Genomic DNA, 19,330 nt, shown 5'->3' with positions numbered 1-19,330 from the left:
CCCCATTTTGTTGGCAGGGAGAAAACATCTCTGTGGGCTGCACAGATATGCGGTCAGCCACTGATGCTAAAGTGAATAAACAAGCATGTCGGCTGTTTAACTGTGAAGTGTTTGCCATGTCTCCGAACAATTACACCGACCCTGTAATAACTTAGGCAAAGGTTACTCCACATTATAGCCAGGGGCCTGTTTTTATAGACTAGTATGAAAAATCACTATAATTTATCTGACTTATTACTGTTATGTTTTTGGTTCAATGCATTTTCATAATAAATACTAATGTAACAGTTGTTTTGGGTAAAATGTATTTTAATAAAACGCGCACATTTACTCACATAAACTCACTGTATAAATTTGCATACACAATTTGTGCCTTTATTTATACATTTTCTACACCTATTTTGCGCAGGGCGGTTTTTGGCAGTAAAAGAAAAAAAAGAAAAGACGACTGCGTGTGTTAGTTTTGTATTCTCTTAGCTGCAGTAACAACTTGGATTTCTGTCTGGGACGAGCAAAGTCCATTTTGTCTTATACATACGAAACATCCGCTTGTTTCCCGATAGGCTCAGTTACAATATGCTTCTTAAAACGTTCTCGTTTTATTTTATGCAACGCATCTGCTGCTACATCCCGTGGATGACGTCATCGACGTTGTCAATGGAGCCGTTGCGAAACTAGAGGGGGGGGGGGGAGAGAGAGAGAGACAGACAGACAGACCGGGTGGAGAACGGCCAGCCAGTCGCACCGGAGATTCTCAGGGACTATCAACAGGGAGCGTAGCCGACGCCAGCGCGGAAGAATTGGGGTATGAGAGCCGCCAGCATCCGCTCCCATCCTTCGCTGCCCGGATCCCAGTCTGACTGACAACCACCGGATCAGTACCTCTAACGATTCAGCTCTCCGCTAAGCCCGATATCGAGTGAGTAGTGGACCGGGCCACCGGGAAAACCAGGGGGGAAAGAGGGCCCCGGTTTGGTCGAATAGGGAGACTCAACGGCTATGGGAGAGGGGGGGAGGGGGAGAGTCAGCGATGGCTATAGACACAAGCTAATCCCCGTGTAAGGGTGCGGTTGGTAGTATTAGAAATACGAATTTGTGGTGTACACCTTTTTTTTTGGCCCCTCAAAACTCGTATTTTGATTTCGAAAGTATTTTTCGTGACGTTATTCGTAGCCTCGGGTCAAGGTCCAGTCATTTCCACTAGCTTGTTTCTCAGCGAGCTAATACGTAGCAGCTACCGCTGGTATTGTTAACGACGAGCCCAAAGCCTTGGGAAGCCTCCCCCGAACCGAAGCGAAATGCATTCGTAACTGTTTCGCGTTATTATTTTTGGTCGAGCCCACAACGTATTTTTACCGAAAGCGTTCCTCTCGGTGTGCGTTCATAACTGCCTTGCCCCTCTTGTCTTTTTTCTCCTTTCTTTTTCTTTTTTTTAACGCTAATTGTCGGAGCTAGCGATATAGCCTAACGTCTGTCGTCCAAACAAAAGCAGGTGAAATCGACGTTTGGCCGAGTTTGGGGTTATTTACGGTAAATGGCGAATTCACTTTGTCCAGCTGTGAAATGAATTATTGCTAATTGCAAATTGTTTAACAGTGAAATGCAATTTGGACCGGGACATGGATGCTTACGTGAGACGTGCAGCGGCAGCAGTGTCTTTCCACGTGATTGTGAAATCATCTCAAGCTACACAGGCTTCGCATTTTTACTCGGAGAGAACCTATATTTGGCATTTCCATATTAAGCAGCTACTGTTTAATCGGTGGGTTTAGTTTAGAGTATGTGCTGCTTCTTGCTAGAGGGAGATAGAGAACGTCTACCACTCTAAATAACGTCGATCTATAGATACTGGGACATGGTACATCTGTCCGTCATGTACTATGCTCATCTTCAAAACAGTACATGTACTACTGGCCAAATGTGTCCTGTGAACCAATGTCCTGTCCTGATCGAGAATACTAACATAATGGCACGTACTGTTGTTTCCAGTTCAGTGTGGAAGGCTAATTCTAACGGTCTGTGTCCCAAAATTGAGATTTGGTTTTGGATTTCATCAGTCGCCGTTGAAACTTGAAGTAATCCCATGCTGTACATCACTTGTTAAATTTCTCCACACTTGGCTCTTTTACAGCGGCAAGTTCTCCCTAGCAGAGCTTTTTGCAAACGCGACATGTTGGTCAAGACAGTGTTTTATACCATGTGAAATTTTATGAACATGCACACACAGCAACATTTTGTCAACATCCTATATTTTATATCGCTGTGTGATATTTAAAATGATGTGTCACTGCTCTGTGCAAAGCAATTAATCAATGGCGCTTAGTGTGCAGGCTCTTGATTAATGTTGCTTCCTAAAACGGGTCTCTGAATGCAGCACATAAGAGACCCTCTTGGTGTAATGAAACCTAACCCTTTATCAACCCCAATCCATCTGCTTCCATCACATTGCACTGGTTGTCTGTCTTACCAGCCAGTGTTGACTGGGGACCTATGGCTGTGTTTGGTCTGTTGATGAAACTACTTGTAATGGATGGTATAGATGGATAGTTTGTCACAGGTTTTTGAAGGCCCAGCAAATATCACAAGTCATCACTGTGTGAGTGGCTTTGCCATTTTGGCTTTAGATGCTTTTTGACTATTGCAGTAAGCTTCAGAGAAGCATGAAGCGCTCATTTCATATTTTAACTTGATGATAATATTCCATAGTCCCTTAAAAGCACACCAACTGCAAGCAGGCTAGTCGTCCATCTAATTGATGAGCTTTTTCCATGCTTGAGGTAGTGTGCCCACAAAACTGAGGTTGTCTGAGAATGCTTTGTTTTGAAAATACTCCCAGCTTAGTCATGAGACTCTTTCATGTAAGAACTCTGTCAATAGTATGTGGGGGTTTAGGAAGTAGATCTCTATTTGGTGCTGCATATGGGGCTGGAAGAGATGATATGGTCTATTTAGTGTATCCTTCTAAAATGCTGCTATTGAATTGTCACTTGGACAGATGAAATCAACTCGGTAATAACAAGCCCTTAAAAATAGGCCTGGTGGCTTTAGTTCAGAACGAAGTTAAATAGAACAGTAGTTTTGATGATGCAGCAGTATACATCTGGAATAACAGCCCTGTCTAGCTGTAAAGGGCACATAGTCTTTACCCCACCTCAATTTAGTGGCAAGAAAGCAAAGCTGCATATATGTTATGCCTTGCTCAAATACATGCTCTGCGGCACTTGGCTCTCATAAGTTCTGCACACAGAATTGTTCCAGGGCTTTGACACAGATATAGCCAGCCAAGGCTTCACTGCTGCTCCTGTCTTCCCTGCCCAGTGCCAATACAGAACAGAGTTGAGCAGAGCCTTGCCTTTGCAGTGGCTGCACAATGTGGTGTGGTGAAGAGAGTATTAAATAAATGATGATCCTGCTCGAGTGTCACGTGGAGTTCGACACAGAAGACCCACTTCCCCTCCTCATGTCTGCCAAGCCTTACGACTCATGCAGCAGTTCTAGTCTGCTCCTCTTCTGACTCTTAACTGGCAATTGTATCACTGTCCAGCTCTCATTTTGCTGTCTCGTCTCCTCCTTACTTTTGCTGATCTCATGACAGCTACCTCCCCCTCCCAACTGCCTTACAAATCTAATCATGTATTGCCAAAATCCTGACAGCTGCTTGCTGATCAACTAACCCAGCTCAGGACACACTCTCTCACAATCTCTGTCGAATCAGTCGTTTGTGTGAGGATTGACACTCATCATGTGAGCAGTGGATAGGCTCCAGTGGATATCTTCCATCCGTGTTCACTGTTAAGCCAGTAAACACAACCCAGAGAAAACACGTGGTCTTGTTATCCAGTTGAATTTGCCTTTGCACAGATAACCTAGCCTATAATATTACGGGATTAGTGGTCAGACAAAAGAATAGATGGGCAGTACAGACATGGCTGGCGGGTGTCCCATGTCATGTGCCTTCTTCCAGTCATCTTTGTGTTGTTCATTGTTCACAGAAACAATTTGCAGCCATGGAGCTGAGAGTGGGGAACAAGTATCGGCTCGGGCGAAAAATAGGGAGTGGATCCTTTGGGGACATTTACCTTGGTAAGTGGGCACTGCCATAATCTTTCCATCTGTGTTTAATACCTTGTCTTCATTTCCATGTATATGTTTTTTCCCCCCCATACTGTTTAATAGACACGCTTCCTCTTTATTTTGACCCCCACCCCCTGGATATTTCTGGATATTAATGCTGATTTTCCTTCTTCTCACCTATCATTGATCGGGCACTGGAGTAATCACTTTGTCTGTCTGCGTGTGTGCGCAAATGCATGTCTTCAGGTGCCAACATTGCCACTGGTGAGGAAGTAGCCATCAAGCTGGAATGCGTGAAGACCAAACACCCACAATTGCACATCGAGAGCAAGTTCTACAAGATGATGCAGGGAGGAGGTGAGGCAGAACATGTCCCAAGTCTGTATATGTGAACATGCTTTGTGAGATTTTTGGTAACAAATAACTTTGACCTTCTTCTCAGACACTCTGTTAAAAGAAATCAGCTGTTTTTTTGTTTTCTTTTTTGAGATGAATGTATATGATATCAGTGATAACATCCATCACCATCCAATACTGAACAATGGACACACTATGTTTCTGGGTCTGTGTCCGTCACAGTGGGTATCCCATCAATAAAGTGGTGTGGAGCAGAGGGAGACTACAATGTGATGGTCATGGAGCTGTTGGGCCCCAGTTTGGAGGACCTGTTCAACTTTTGCTCACGGAAGTTCAGCCTCAAGACTGTCCTGCTACTGGCAGACCAGATGGTAAGGTGTAAAACCTCTCATATAAAAACAACATTTTGATAATGACAGTGATTCTGTGTGGGGCAGTTTCACAGACAAGTTCTTCAGTGTAGAGCTCCCCCTCTGTTAATGTAATTCCTTTGAACAGTAAAACCTCTGAAAATGAAGAGAGAGGAACAGCCGTCTGGCAGCATTTGAACGCTTAGGTTATTGTTATTGTGTATTTTATTTGATCCTATGACTTGGTCATTAATCCCACTGGCTAAATTGATTCTGAATGGGCTTTAGTACAGATACACAATCACTTTTATGTACTGATGCATGTGATCAGTGCATCATAGAGGCTGTTTAGACCTGGTATTAGCATGCGTCTTGGGTGAGCTGATCACAAGTGGACAGCTCTATGTATGTCAGTTCACACCTGGTATTAGAATGCATCTCCACGTGTGTCTCGAGTGACCACTTGTGATTGACTTGCACTTCCCAGCTCTACATGCAAATAAATATGTACATCACTGTGGTAGTGGGGTGTGGTTTAGCCTCGGCTGCAAGCGGAGAGTAGGGAGCGTGGTTCGTGGGAGGGCAGCACACTGGCCCACGCGAGTCAAGTCAATTTTATTTGTATAGCCCAGTATCGCAAAATGAAAGACATTATTAAATATTCACATTATAAATATTCACATTACTACAATGGCATGGATGCGCAAATGCATGTTGCGACAGATAGAGAGAAATCTGATGAGGAAAATTAACTGAGTGAATTAGAAGTGTCAGACTCTGGTTGTTTTCCTTCTTTAATTTTACATGGCAAAAGTTAAAATTAATTCTTAAAACTCGTGATATGGGAAAATGTAAATTTCTGAACACTGGAGTTTGTAATTCTCAACCCGAACCCTGTCAGTTTTGACCCGTTCATGTCTGTTCAGGCTCAGATTATCTAATTATTCCAGTGGGTTTGAGAGGGTCGGGCTCTGTGCTGCAGTGGATAAATGAACTTGAATGTGCAAGTTGGCAGGGGCTCTTAGAGTTGTGGGTCTGATGTGTGTCAGAAATTACAGAGGAGGTAAGTAAAAAGGAAGAAAAAAAATTAAACTAAACCTAGAGGAGTCTTTGGTGACCGCCTATTGAGCTGATGTTCTCTGCGTAGGCAGAGGATGTTAGTTGACTTGGCGATCCTTCAATGTGACCTGGGACATGTGCATATGCGATGTAGACAAATGCATCCCAGGCGACCTCTGAATGTGGCCTGAGCGATCGGATCTCAAGACGCATTGACGATGCACTGGGTCCATTCATACCCGTACTTGGAGCTGTGCAGTTGTGATTGGATCACCCAGGGCACGTGAAAATGCCAGGCATAAACAGCCTCATATGTACTTATTCATTTGTCTTTCTTTGTGCACATAAGTTTTCAGAAACCTCAGTGGTGATTCCACTGATTGTTCCATACAGAGATTTTCTGATGCACTTCCTTGAGTGCAAGTGGTGTTGTATTTAATGCTCATCTGTACTTAAACTGCGGTGGCCTAGATATTCTGTTTCATGCAGATTTTCTCTACAACTCATCTCCCCATATTTTACCGTTTTGTTCTCACTGTACCTAAGTTGCTGTGACTCTTCCTTACTATTTAGGTCTTTCACTGTTATTTCTTGTCTGGTCATCACCTTCATATGCCCAGTCTGTCCCATGTTTGCCATTGTCCTTCTTTATGACCTAGTTTAGCTCCTAGTACTGAATTGCCCAGAGTTGCTTGGTGCATATAATTGTATCAGAAGGTTTTGATGAAGGTGCAAAATGGCATAGAAACTGTTTTGATGAGCTACTTTGGTCGGTTAGCCAGTTATGTGTGTGCATACACATTAATGATGCTTTGGATGTGAAGCTTGATGGTCACCTTTTTTGGACAGAATGCCCCCTTGTTCTTAGTCCTCCACACACACAGAAACCACTGCCTACTATAATTCTTCTTCAAGGCAAAAATAACTAGCAAATAATCAGTAAGGTCAAAGATTTTGATAGTTGCTTGCTTCCTGTCTTGCTTCTGAAGCTCGCATAATCTTATTTCCCATGTCACTCCATTTTTTTTTTTTGTCTTCTCCTCCAGATTAGTCGCATCGAGTACATACACTCCAAGAATTTCATCCATCGGGATGTAAAGCCAGACAACTTTCTGATGGGGCTGGGCAAAAAGGGTAACCTGGTGTATATCATTGACTTTGGCCTGGCCAAGAAGTACCGTGATGCTCGCACACACCAACACATCCCGTACAGGGAGAACAAGAACCTGACTGGCACGGCCCGCTATGCCTCCATCAACACACATCTGGGAATTGGTAAGATCAACACACACACACACACACACACACACACACACACACAAACAAAGGTTGGGAAAATCCTCCTTTACTTTCTTAACCCAAATTTTGACCTCGGTATTGATTCCAGATTTTGATTTAGATATCAAATTGATACAGTTATGAATACCGACAACCAAGAATAAAATTAACATATCTTTTCAGAAATATTAACAAACAAAATATCTGACACACACATTAAAAAAAAAGTTACTCAAAGCTTGGCTAGACAATCTTGACTATCATTTTACAGCTAAATAAAGTCTTTATAGGCTGTTTTTCAACATATTAACATATTTAACCTCTACTCAAGTCTTAATTATGATCATTGTATAGTTTTAGAGTCTGTATCCATAAAGTACTTGGTCTTTGGCATGCCATACTTGCCATCAAGCTGAAGTACCATATTTCTGAATTCATTATTATATCTAATATATAATATGTATTATAGTGTATATATTGGAACTGCTGGAATAGGCTCCAACATCCCCTTGACCCTGAGAGCAGGATGAGCGGTTAAGATAATGGATGGATGGATGGATATTGGAACCTGTTCCATTAAACTTGGCTACAGATTGGTTCAGTCTAGGGCTGGGTGATATGGCCTATAAATAATATTGCTATATTTATAGACTATATCACGATATACGATGTATATCTTGATATTTTGAAATCTCCTCTAAAGCACTTTATAAATGCTTAATTTAACTCTTTAATGCATACAGTCACACCAAGTATGATGATTCTAGTAGTCTCTGCAACATATATCTGCATTAAAACATTCTTGGTTGTATTCAATAGTGGTTTTTATTGGAACAATTTTAAACTTCCATGCAAAAATGGGGAAATCCATCCATCCATTATCCGAACCGCTTGTCCTGCTCTCATGGCCGCAGGGATGCTGGAACCTAGCCCGGCAGTCATTGGGCAGCAGGCAGGGAGACACCCTGGACAGGTCGCCAGGCCATCACACAGAGCTGGCACACACATGCACACATTTATACCTAGGGACAATTTAGTAAGGCCGATTCACCTGACCTACATGTCTTTGGACTGTGGGAGGAAACACCGGGGGAAATCACAGCCAAGATAAATTTAACAAAATAGTATTTATTTAAACCTGGCAATTACACACACAGGCTTTTAACAGCTGTTAAAATAAATAATGGCATGATGTAGGCCTACATACTGTAGCCTAGTTCTATAGAGTTCAACAAAGACCCTTGACAGCAAGCACAAAACCGTCCAGACCCACGGCGCTATTGTCATTATTTGTTGTCCTCCATGTGTCCAAACATCAGCTGTGAACGTGTCCTGCTAAATGTCCTTACTAAACATCCCTCTCAGGTCGTCCATGAGACTCCCGTGTGTCCATACATCAGTTGCAAGCGCGTCCTACTAAATGTCCCTCTCAGGTCATCCATGAGTGAGTGAATGACCACAATTTGCAACGCATAGCCCACGGCGGCAGTTGTGCACTGCCGCCATGGGAAAAATGGAGCTCAAGGCAACAAATCCAATGCTATTTCTTTGGAACCAATTCATCTGCCTCCATCTTCTATTACCATTTCCAAACTCAACAGATATAAACTCGGTTTGGCGCTTCACTTCTTTTGCTCTCTCCAGGCTTTTTCACAGTTCCCTCCAGATACAAAAACGCATGCCTCACCTATATACATCACACACACACTCAGAATGGGCAGACAAGTGTGTGCAATGTATCTATGTGAGTTTTGTTTCTTTTTGTGTCTGAGAGAGAGCGAGCCATAGGAGGGAGCAAGAGAAGCGAAACGTCAAAGCGAGTCTCATGCTGGCGGCTTAAAAAAATTACATGAGAATTTGTACTCTATGTTGGCGATGTAGTGATTTACAACATCCCATATAGAACAAGTCGCAATACATTGAGTATATTTAATATATTGCCCACCCCTAGGTCAGTCTTTGAGTATCTTTGGAGTTTTCTTATGATGTTTTCTGAGCATTGCAATTGCATCTTGAAGTAATGGCTTACTGTAGATGCAAGGATTTTATGGGCTTTGTCGGATGTTATGGTCCCTGTCAGATTCTGATTTCTGTGGGTAGGTAAAGGAGGAGGAATAAATGTGGGGATCTGTAAATTGTGAATTCTGTTGTCTTAATCCATGTAAAATATGTATTCAACAACTTTGCACAAATACAAGTTACTATATTCAATCTCAGAATGTCAAAAAAAAATCACATTAGACTGGAACCATGTGCGGTGCACACTAGCCATCATCTAGGTGCTGAGAGAGGTGTATGTAGTGGCTATGCTTAGCTCTAATAGCCAGAGCTGTCACAATTGTTACATAATCACCTGATCGCGATAATTGGACCTGACCGTTTCGACTCACTTGTGTACAAACAGCTAGATGAAACTAACAGAAATGTCATATTTCCATCACTACTTCCACGCTGTTTTCCACCATTTTGTTGTTTGACTGACATTCTTTCAATGACGTCATCTTGTTGCGCCCCTTCTGTGATGGTTTAATGGCACATTTGACCTGACCGTGATCATTTTGCATAATCATTAGAATCGTTTCCGTTCATTTGTATAAAAACAGCTGGATGAAACTAACAGAAATGTCATATTTCCATCAGTATTTCCACGTCGTTTTCCACCGTTTGTTGTTTAACTGGTACTCTTTTAATGACGTCATCTTGTTGCGCCCCTGGCACATGAGTGGTGAATTAGCGCCAACAAACTGTTTATCTTGAGACACTTATTCTATAATATTCGGCGATTGCATTTCGACCAGCATCTGTTGACATTAACATCATGGACATAGTTGCTGAGCCAAACACCACAACACCACTGTGGGTACATTTTGGTTTTAAGCCAAATGAAAAAGGAGAACCCAATAACTCGGAGGAGGCGATTTGTCGGATTTGCAGCAAAAAGGTGGCGGTCAAAAGTACTAATACCACAAATTTATAAAACCATCTACGGATCCACCACCCAACCCAATTCGCCGAACTTGGAAAGACAGCCACTGCCACAGTTCCATCCCGGCAGTTGGCTGTTGCTGAAGCTTTCGGACGAGTGTCTAAATATAAATGTGACCGTACCAGATGGTGCACGTTAACAGACAGTGTAACGCGGTATATAGCCAAAGAAATGCAGCCGTTCAATATGGTTGAAAAACCAGCATTTAAAGAAATGCTGCAAAAGTTTGACAAGTAGTACGGCATTACTCAGCCACTACAGACGTGTGGTCAAGCTCAAATATGACCCCATGCATGAGCTTAACAGTACATTACCTCACCACTGACGGGGTTCGACTGGACTCTACAGTCGAAGTGTTTAGAAACAAGATATACAGCAGAGAACCACACAGCTGATACACTTGAAGAATGCCTTCAGTCTGCTTTGGCAGATTGGGCATTAGATGAGCAGAAAATGTCCTGCGTAACCACAGATAATGGTTCTAACCTTGTGGCTGCAATAGCCAAACTTGGTTGGCCATGGCTAAATTGCTTTGGCCATAATCTCCATTTAGCTGTCACAAATGCCATAGCAAGTGAGAAGGAATGCACAGCTTGCGCTTTGGGATTATGTAGAAGTCTGGTCAACACTTTCAACCTCAGCTGGTTAAAGAAGAGAGACCTGAGAAAGGCACAGACTGAGGCCAATCTCCCCCAACACAGTCTAATTCTGGTGAGTTATTCATTTATTTAAAACATTTATATAAGTCGGTTTGTAAACATAGTCATTTTTATTCATAATTTACATTATTTATCATTTACACTTGAAATCAGCATGAGCAGTGATTTCTCTATTAGCTGCTGTCGAAAATGTTTAGAAATTGAAACCACAAATGTTAGGTCATTGTCATGTAATCTTGGTATAATGAACAAAAGCCTAAACAAATGTTTTATCTTTCCTGCAGGATGTCTCTACATGATGGGGTACCATACAGGATACATCTGTTTTGGAGTCCATCAATGCAGCACTGAAACCGGTGGCTGATTTTACTGATGTTCTATCAGGGGAAAAGTGTGTGACTGTGTCCTCTGTGAAGCCTATGCTGGACCTTCTAAAGGGAGAACTCTTATCTCCAGATCCTAAGGACACCACACTCACAGCAAACGTCAAGAAAAAAATGTGCTGTGTTCTTGATGAAAATTACAGCGCAACACCACTTCAAGAGCTCCTGAGAAAGGCCACCCTCCTCGATCCAAGGTGTAGGGGCAACATCGGGGATGCAGTGGTTATGGATGATACTAAAGACCAGCTTTTAAGCGAGATGAGAGAGGAAGGAGTCAACAGGGACAGCGGTGGGTACTGTAACAGAGCTGTGGCAGAAGATGATGGATCTGCATCTCCTGTGCCCAAGAAGAAGAGGCTGTGCGACCTGTTGCAGAACAGAAGAACCCAAATTGCTAACCAGGCTGTGCCAAAAAGAGTGCAGGCTGATAGTGAACTGAGACGGTACCTGCAGGAAGAGACACTGGATCTCTTGGTGGATCCTCTGATGTGGTGGCACGACAACCAAGCAAAGTTCCCTTTGATGGCCAAGTTAGCATGAAAGTACATGTGCATTTGTGCAACAAGTACTGCCTCTGAGAGAATGTTCAGTACTGCTGGCCACATTGTGACCCCAGTGAGATGTTGCCCTAAGCCAGATCAGGTCAACATGTTGGTCTTCCTTGCCCGGAATCTACTTAACCAGTGACGAGCATGACTGGCTGTGGTTGTGGTTGACAAGGATATGGCCTGCTTTGGCCATAGTACATTGTTTATTTTGATTATCGGTACCTTTCATTTTCATTAATTTCTTTGTATATTTCAATAATAGGCTTTGTATATTTAAGTTATTTATGTCATATCTGCCATGTGCAATTTTTGTTTACAAAGTCTAAAAGGCAAACAGAAATTTGTTCAGTGTTCAGTGCCAATAAATGGCTCTTCTTCATAAGGTATATGTGTATTGTTAAACTGTGATTAGGCTTATACTATAATAGTGGCATAAAATGATCAGAAAAAGACAATTAAGGGCGTGCGGGTAGTGTAGTGGTCTGTTCCATTACCTTCCAACACGGGGATCGCTGGTTCGAATCCCCGTGTTACCTCCGGCTTGGTCGGGGCGTCCCTACAGACACAATTGGTTGTGTCTGTGGGTGGGAAGCCAGATGTGGGCATGTGTCCTGGTCGCTGCACTAGCGCCTCCTTGGGTCGGTCGGGGCGCCTTCTTGGGGGGGGGGGGATAGCGTGATCCTCCCACGCGCTACGTCCCCCTGGCGAAACTCCTCACTGTCAGGTGAAAAGAGGCGGCTGGTGATTCCACATGTATCGAAGGAAGCATGTGGTAGTCAGCAGCCCTCCCCAGATTGGCAGAGGGGGTGGAGCAGCGACTGGGATGGCTCAGAATATAGGGTTATTGGTCAGCCAGGTACAAATGGGGGGGGGGGGGAGTAAAAAAAAAAAGACAAATCTTTAATCTCAATTATTTGTATGACAATCATCAACTAAAATGTCATGAACGTGACAGCCCTACTAATAGCTCAAATATCACTGGGCTAAGTCTAACCTACTTTTCACTCAAGCAATTCAATTAAATATGAAAGCTGGCTCCTCTGCCCTCTTCCATATTTAAGATTAAACATACATTTTATAAAATGTCGGTGCACTAGATGAAATCTATGAGAGCCATCTATGGTGCAACTAGAAATCATGTTTCCATCTAAAGTTTCTCGCATACTTTAACTTTTAACCCTAATATTGCTGGGTTTTATTTTATGTTTTTTTTTTTTTTTTTACCAGTGATTTGCCTAAAAAAAATTCTAGAGTAGTTTGTATTCTTGGTTTTATTCAGTTTGTCGCTAGCCAACCAGTTTATATTCAGCATGTGGGACTGGAGAAAAGGGTCAGAGTTAACTTCCATGGGAGCACTTTGTGAACATTAGCACTTGTTAAATGATCAAAATACCATAATCTACACTTGTCGCGTATCAGTTTAAGTGATTGGGGTGGTTGTCGGAGAGATACTTTGCTCAACTTGATATGTCGCCTCCTTTGACAAGCCAAACTTAGAAATGTCTTTCCCGAATGGCACTGTAATATCATCAGGGTCCTTTTTCCCCTGACTTTTTGGCAAAGTGCTGACATATTTTACTTTGAACTCACCGCCTCTCAACAAGTTGGGGACAGGTATTGTTTTCTGCTGCCACCATCATACCAATGCAACTTCTCACTTTGGACCGCAAGAATTCAGTCCTCTGCAGCCAGCTCTCTGTTACTTATTTACACACACACACACACACATGCAGACGCACACATACGCCACTAGGCATGATATACAAACATCCCATGATGGCACTGCAGTAGTAAGCAATGTCAGGTGGGTTTTTTCATAGTTAATTTTTCTAAATGCTGGTATAGTACCATCATAGACTGTTGCTCCAGTACTTTTTTAGTTCTGGTGTACTGTGCAAAGCTACCATATACCACAAATATAATAAGTGGTTACAGTGATGGGGGGGGGGGGGGCAGAGGCTTTGATTCTTATCTCGATCTTGTCTTGATTCTGATTGGTTAGCTCTTTTTTGTAGTAGGCGTCATGTGGGTTACCGTTTGAAATTCTGCCCCCAGTGTTAGCTCGTGCAGTTGTCAGCATTTAACCCCGAGTCACTCCTCCTGTCTGTGTTTGGCAATTATCTGTGAACACCATATTGAATGCGATTCATCAGAGGTGGTTTATGATGATTTACCCCTCTGCTTGACACTTATCCATATCCCTGAGCTTTAGCATGCATTGTGACAGATTTGCTGTCATCTGCTTCCCCTATGTTATCGCTTTGCTTTTTAAAACGGTTGTCCCTCTACACAACTCGACATCTGTTTCACAACTGAAGTATGGTTCCAAATTATTTAAGCCTGGTTTTAATCTACAGTTGTCGCTTCATTTTTGGAAACTGTCCATTCTAGATGTACATTCCAGAATGTTTTCTTTCTTCTTCTTTTTTTTCTGAGCCCCATTCTAACCACTTCTCCATTTTGTAAATGTGTTTCAGTTTAGACATAGCTCCTCTTTGCTTCAATCTTCTTCTTTTTTTATCCCCTTTCTATCAGATCTTTTAAGAGGAAATGAGGGAGGCCTCATGAGAGAAAAACTGGTGGGGAAAACTGTGGGGGGATGGAAAACGGCCCTGTAGTTTTTGGCTTTGACGCTATCATTCCAGTTTAATGCACTGTAATAGACATTCTGCAGAGCATTCTTTACATGACTAGCAATTACAACCCTCCATCTTTGTAACGGACTCCTATCTGAGAAGTTTTGCCCTTGACTAATTTTTATTTTCAGTGCATCGTAGCCACCTATCCAGTCCTGGACAGTTACAGAAAAGTTGTGAGTAAGACATTGCAATACCAGTGAGCTGCCGAGGAAGTTAACTGGAATCTCATTCTGTGTCTTTTATAAGGACCTTGTAAAATGGTGTAATCGGCAAATCGTTTTCATTTTTGAAACACTTGCTCTTCCCTTATGTCATAGGTAAGCCAATTTTGGCTATCTAGGATAACGTGGGATGTCAGTTTGTGTCTGTTTGAAAAATTATTTTTAATACTTATATTTTCCCCTGTGTTCACAATTTATTAACAATTGTTTTCTTTTTCCAGTAAATCTTTTTACATGTAAAATTGACCTCATGGAAACTGTTGTAACAAAGAATGACACAGTTGTTGCATTCAAAGTTTGTCAGCTACAAAATGATAGTGAAAAGAGCAAATTTCTTCTGGATTTTAAGAGTGGACTGTCCAGTCCTGTCTTAATAACCTTGTGTCCTCTCTCTCTCTCTCTCTCTCTCTCTCTCTCTCTCTCTCTCTCTCTCTCTCATTCCATCCTCAGAGCAGTCCAGGCGTGATGACCTGGAGTCCCTTGGCTATGTCCTCATGTACTTCAACCTGGGCTCCTTGCCTTGGCAGGGCCTCAAGGCTGCCACCAAGAGGCAGAAATATGAACGCATCAGCGAGAAGAAAATGTCAACTCCCATTGAGGTGCTCTGCAAAGGATACCCCTGTGAGTGATGTTGCATCTAAATTTGACAACAGCTGAAGTATGGAATATCCTGCCAGGGCATAGTACATTAACTGGAAAATGTTGCTTTGTAATTATAAAAGTCAAGGTTGACAGTAGTCCATTGATTTGTTGTATTTGGCTGGCCGACCGTATTGTGCACTTGAATTTCTCCTCTCACAATACTCATGTCTTATCGCTCCTGTTGTTGATTATTTAAAAACAGCTGAGTTCTCCACCTACCTGAATTTCTGCCGCTCACTGCGTTTTGACGACAAACCAGACTACTCATACTTGCGGCAGCTCTTCAGGAATCTATTCCACAGACAAGGCTTCTCCTATGACTACGTCTTCGACTGGAACATGCTCAAGTTTGTGAGTCAGCCATCTTTACTGTGTACTAAAGCATGACATTTGTGAAATATTGGGTTTGTTCATGAATCAAGCTGCCACTAAAAATTTTCGTAGCAGGGTTGATGGTTTGGACCCATGATTACATCTGTGGTGTTTTCACAGTGTCTTTTGAAAGGAACCCAACCCTCTTTAAGTAGACCAAAAATATGGCCAACTGATAAGGGACTCTGTTCTCCCAGTGTTCACATTCAGTCCACTTGAAAGAGAATGCAATTCTCTTTGTGGTGTGCTTAAGCTCTGTTGGGCCTCATTTCACTTTCTGTTCACATTAGAACTCAGGCCTGTGGTGCTTTGGATTATGGGTAGTTCTCATACTCATCCACCAACCATGACTTTTTTTTTTTTTAATAAATAATAGAACCAGTAATGTGCAAACAGTAATGTCAGTATCTACCAGCAATTACGAAGTCATTGTAAGAACTGAGCAAGGCATGAATAGAAAGAGGGAAAACAAAGAGAATTGGGGGGGAGAGCTGAAGAGTATAGGTGTCAATTTTCAGTCCAAATTGTGTTATCAGCGGGGACCAAATGTGAAGCACCCCAATGTATTCTGTAAACAAGAAGGTTATTGGTTCCATGTATTCAAAAGTGTTTTTAAGAATATTGATCAAGGTGGGCAAAGTGATTCTAAAGACGGAGAAAAAATATGCAGTCAGTAACGTGCAGATGAGATTATAAAAAAAAAACTGAGTGGTTATAACAACATCTCACTGCAAAATAAAAGCACAATGGGATACAAAAAAAAAAGTCTTGATTCCATTTCATATCAGTGTTCTTGGCCTTGACATACTTGATATCATCTCTCAGGGTGCCAGCCGGACGGCCGAGGATGGTGAACGCGATAGGAGGACGGGAGATGACCGGGATGAACGAGGCCCCAGGGGGTCCGCAGCGCGAGGTTTGCCCCCAGGGCCCAACCCGCCAGCTGCCAACAGAGTCAGGAATGGACCAGAGCAGGCCATTTCTAATCCGGCCTCACGCGTTCAGCAGTCTGGTGCGTTTGCTGCTGGATTTAACTGGTTTCAAAATCTTAAGAGAGAGGTTTTGGGGTAAAAAGAATATTCCCCATGTATGACTGTCTTGAACAGGTGCACTATTGTGAAGTTATTAAAATCAGGGGGAAAAGAATTTTCTCACTTAAAAGTTTGAAATTGTCTCACTAAAAGTTTGTGATAAGTGTGGCTAATTAGCTACTAAGAAAAAATCTTAATGATGCTTTTAAAACATTCTTTTAGGGAACACTTCACCACGTGCAATATCCCGTGCAGAGAGGGAGAGGAAGGTGAGCATGCGGCTCCACCGAGGGGCTCCCGCCAATGTTTCATCTTCTGACCTCACAGCCCGGCACGACCAATCCCGAATCTCCACGTCACAGGTGAGGAATCATTCCCAGAAACTTTTGATATGTTTTGTAACTATGTTGATTTTCCCTGGGCCTGTTCCGCAAATGCTCAGTTGAATGACTCATTTAATTATTATTATTTTTTGCAGGTCAGCATGCCATTTGAGCAAATGGGGAAATGAAACTCAGGCTCTGCATGTTAACGAAATGGACAGGTGAGGTCCAGTTTCGCTTATGTCTATTCAATTGTCAGTACATGCATACATACATATGACTCAACACCAGTATTCATGATAATCTCATAAAAACACTCACCATTAATTATTGTTGCAGGGCTGCTAGGGATATTCGTCGCTCCAGTTTTTTTTTTTTTTTAAATCTTGTTTTATAAGAAGATAATTGCCAATGGAGCACAGTGGATCTTTTTAGGCATGGGCAGAAAATCCTAAAAAGAATAAAGGAAGTATGTGACAGTATCCTGCATCCACCTCTTAATGATTACAGGACCTTGGTTCACCACCACCAAAAAGCAAGAATTGAATGAATGCCAATGCAACACCGTTGTCTCCCTTTCATTAGCAGACCCCCCCCCTCCGATACCCCAGCCTGTCTGATGTGAAGAACTGTCGGCATAAATTAACCCAATGACAAGGTTTCTTGGGGCACAACCATATTCCTGGTCCAAGAGTCAGCATCCCAAGTTTATTTTTGACTTGATGAACATCTAGTTCTTTTACACAGCACAAGTCAGTCTCATACATTTTATAAGGAATACTGTCATCTGTTCGATCTGTCTTAGAGTAGTACAGCCTCGGATGTGAGTTTTCTCCTGTTTATTTCCTTTTTTTATGTCTCGTTCACTGAATCAGTCTTTTGTCAGTTTTGTTTTTAAGTTCTTTGTTTTTATTGAGAGGAAAATTACACCTTTTAAAGAAAGGGATGGAGAGATGCAGGTCAGTGGTATTAGGTAGTGGACAACAAGCATAAGGATGTGAAGGAAGGATGAGTAAGTACTTATTTTAGCTGTTCTGCAGTGGTTTTGGTGAAGCAAATGGTGTGCTTTACCAATGTCTTACTGACTCTGACCCTCTGGCAAAACACAGCCAGCCCACCGCCCTCTTTCCAGTTTCCTGTAATTTCTCGCACTTCTTCAGCAGTCTGCCCTGTCACCACGTTTTACCTGTTTTGGTTCATTTGTGTTCTAGAGACCAGAACAGACTCATTTGGTTGATTACGGCTAATTTTTATGATGGTTCTTAATGATTTTTGTTTTCCTTTCCATTTGTATGCTTTTGTTAATGGGGCTGGATGGGAATGGGCTGGCTCAGTTATTATAGTTGAATTAGGGATGGGGCATGAAATTTTTTTTTTTTTTTTACTTCACTGTAAATATTTTTTTTCCTGCCAGAGTGACAGATTTCTGTGTAAAGCCAAATGTGGTTGGTTGTTTTAAGGTGTAAAGTAGAAAAATACATATGTAAACCAGGGCTGGGTTCGGAATTTCAGACATTATTAAAAGTACTAAATTGTGGAATGGGCTTTTAGATATTGTTACACTGCCACCTGGGTCTCAATTAGATGTGTTTGTGTGTATCAGAAATGAACAGGATCCCCTGCTAGCTAATAATACAGGATTCATTGTGTCTTTATGTTAATAGTTTTGTATTTGTACGCCTTCCCGTTATTTATTTTCAACTCTGTTGTGTTTTGTCTGCAGTCTTCACCAGTTTTCTGTTATGTTTTTCTTTGTCCTTCTTGGTTAGCTTGCCTGTAACTTGATCGAAGCAGCAAATTCATCCCTTGAATGTTTAAAATGTCTGTCATTTTGCTTTTCTGCTTTTCCTTTATTTTAAAGATTTGTCAATACTAGCCACCTTGTAAAAGATAGGGCTTACTATATCCCTTCTGGAAAACATGGGATGCTCAGTTTTTGATGTCACCACCAGAGTTTTCTCTTAAAACTAGAGGGCTCTGTATTTCAACTTCCAGCAACTTCGATGATGTCATTGAGAAAGAAAACTGATGCAGTTGCGGGGATATGAAAACAGATAAGACCTGAGTGCTTAATTTTTTGGGGGGGGGGGTGTCAGCATAACCCAGTGGCAATGTAACTGTTTGGGATGGGGAGGGCAATTAGAAATGGTAGGGATAATGGGGAATTCATTTTATGTATTGTGTACTGATCTCTTGTACAGTTCTTTAACACACTTTAACTTTATTTACAACAGTATTTGTGTATATTTTATGAAGTAATAAAAATGAATAAAAAAAAGTTCCTCACATATTTAGCTCTATATTGTCTCCTTTGGTCGGTCGGTTGGTTGGTTGGTTGTCATTGCTTTATGTACACTTGTCTTTTTATTTTTTGTAGGGGGATAATTTTATGTGTATTCAGAGAAAAG

General features: G+C 41.9%; 1 protein-coding gene across 1 annotated transcript; it reads left to right on the top strand.

The window, feature by feature from the left end:
- The first annotated feature begins 714 nt into the window (after window positions 1-714).
- csnk1e (casein kinase 1, epsilon) lies at window positions 715-19,204 on the top strand. Its single transcript, XM_056287507.1, has 11 exons — window positions 715-919; window positions 3,993-4,083; window positions 4,321-4,431; window positions 4,654-4,802; window positions 6,887-7,115; window positions 15,005-15,175; window positions 15,399-15,547; window positions 16,394-16,580; window positions 16,822-16,961; window positions 17,078-17,143; window positions 17,262-19,204. The coding sequence occupies exons 2-10, from the start codon at window positions 4,008-4,010 to the stop codon at window positions 17,108-17,110; spliced, it is 1,245 nt and encodes a 414-aa protein (XP_056143482.1). The 5' UTR covers window positions 715-919; window positions 3,993-4,007; the 3' UTR covers window positions 17,111-17,143; window positions 17,262-19,204.
- The last annotated feature ends 126 nt before the right edge of the window (window positions 19,205-19,330 follow it).

This window comes from Lampris incognitus, chromosome 10 (genome assembly GCF_029633865.1).
Source record: "Lampris incognitus isolate fLamInc1 chromosome 10, fLamInc1.hap2, whole genome shotgun sequence".
NCBI classification, from domain to species: Eukaryota; Metazoa; Chordata; class Actinopteri; order Lampriformes; family Lampridae; genus Lampris; species Lampris incognitus.
The sequence above is the reverse complement of the archived record's forward strand: the minus strand, read 5'-3'. Positions and strand labels throughout refer to the sequence as shown.

What these genes read in the sequence shown, in the direction of transcription:
- csnk1e (XM_056287507.1), top strand. Translation starts at nt 4,008, where the DNA reads ATGGAGCTGAGAGTGGGGAACAAGTATCGGCTCGGGCGAAAAATAGGG. An exon ending in CAACACACATCTGGGAATTG is followed by an intron (nt 7,116 to 15,004) that starts GTAAGATCAACA and finishes TTCCATCCTCAG; the next exon opens with AGCAGTCCAGGCGTGATGAC. An exon ending in CCCGAATCTCCACGTCACAG is followed by an intron (nt 16,962 to 17,077) that starts GTGAGGAATCAT and finishes TATTTTTTGCAG; the next exon opens with GTCAGCATGCCATTTGAGCA.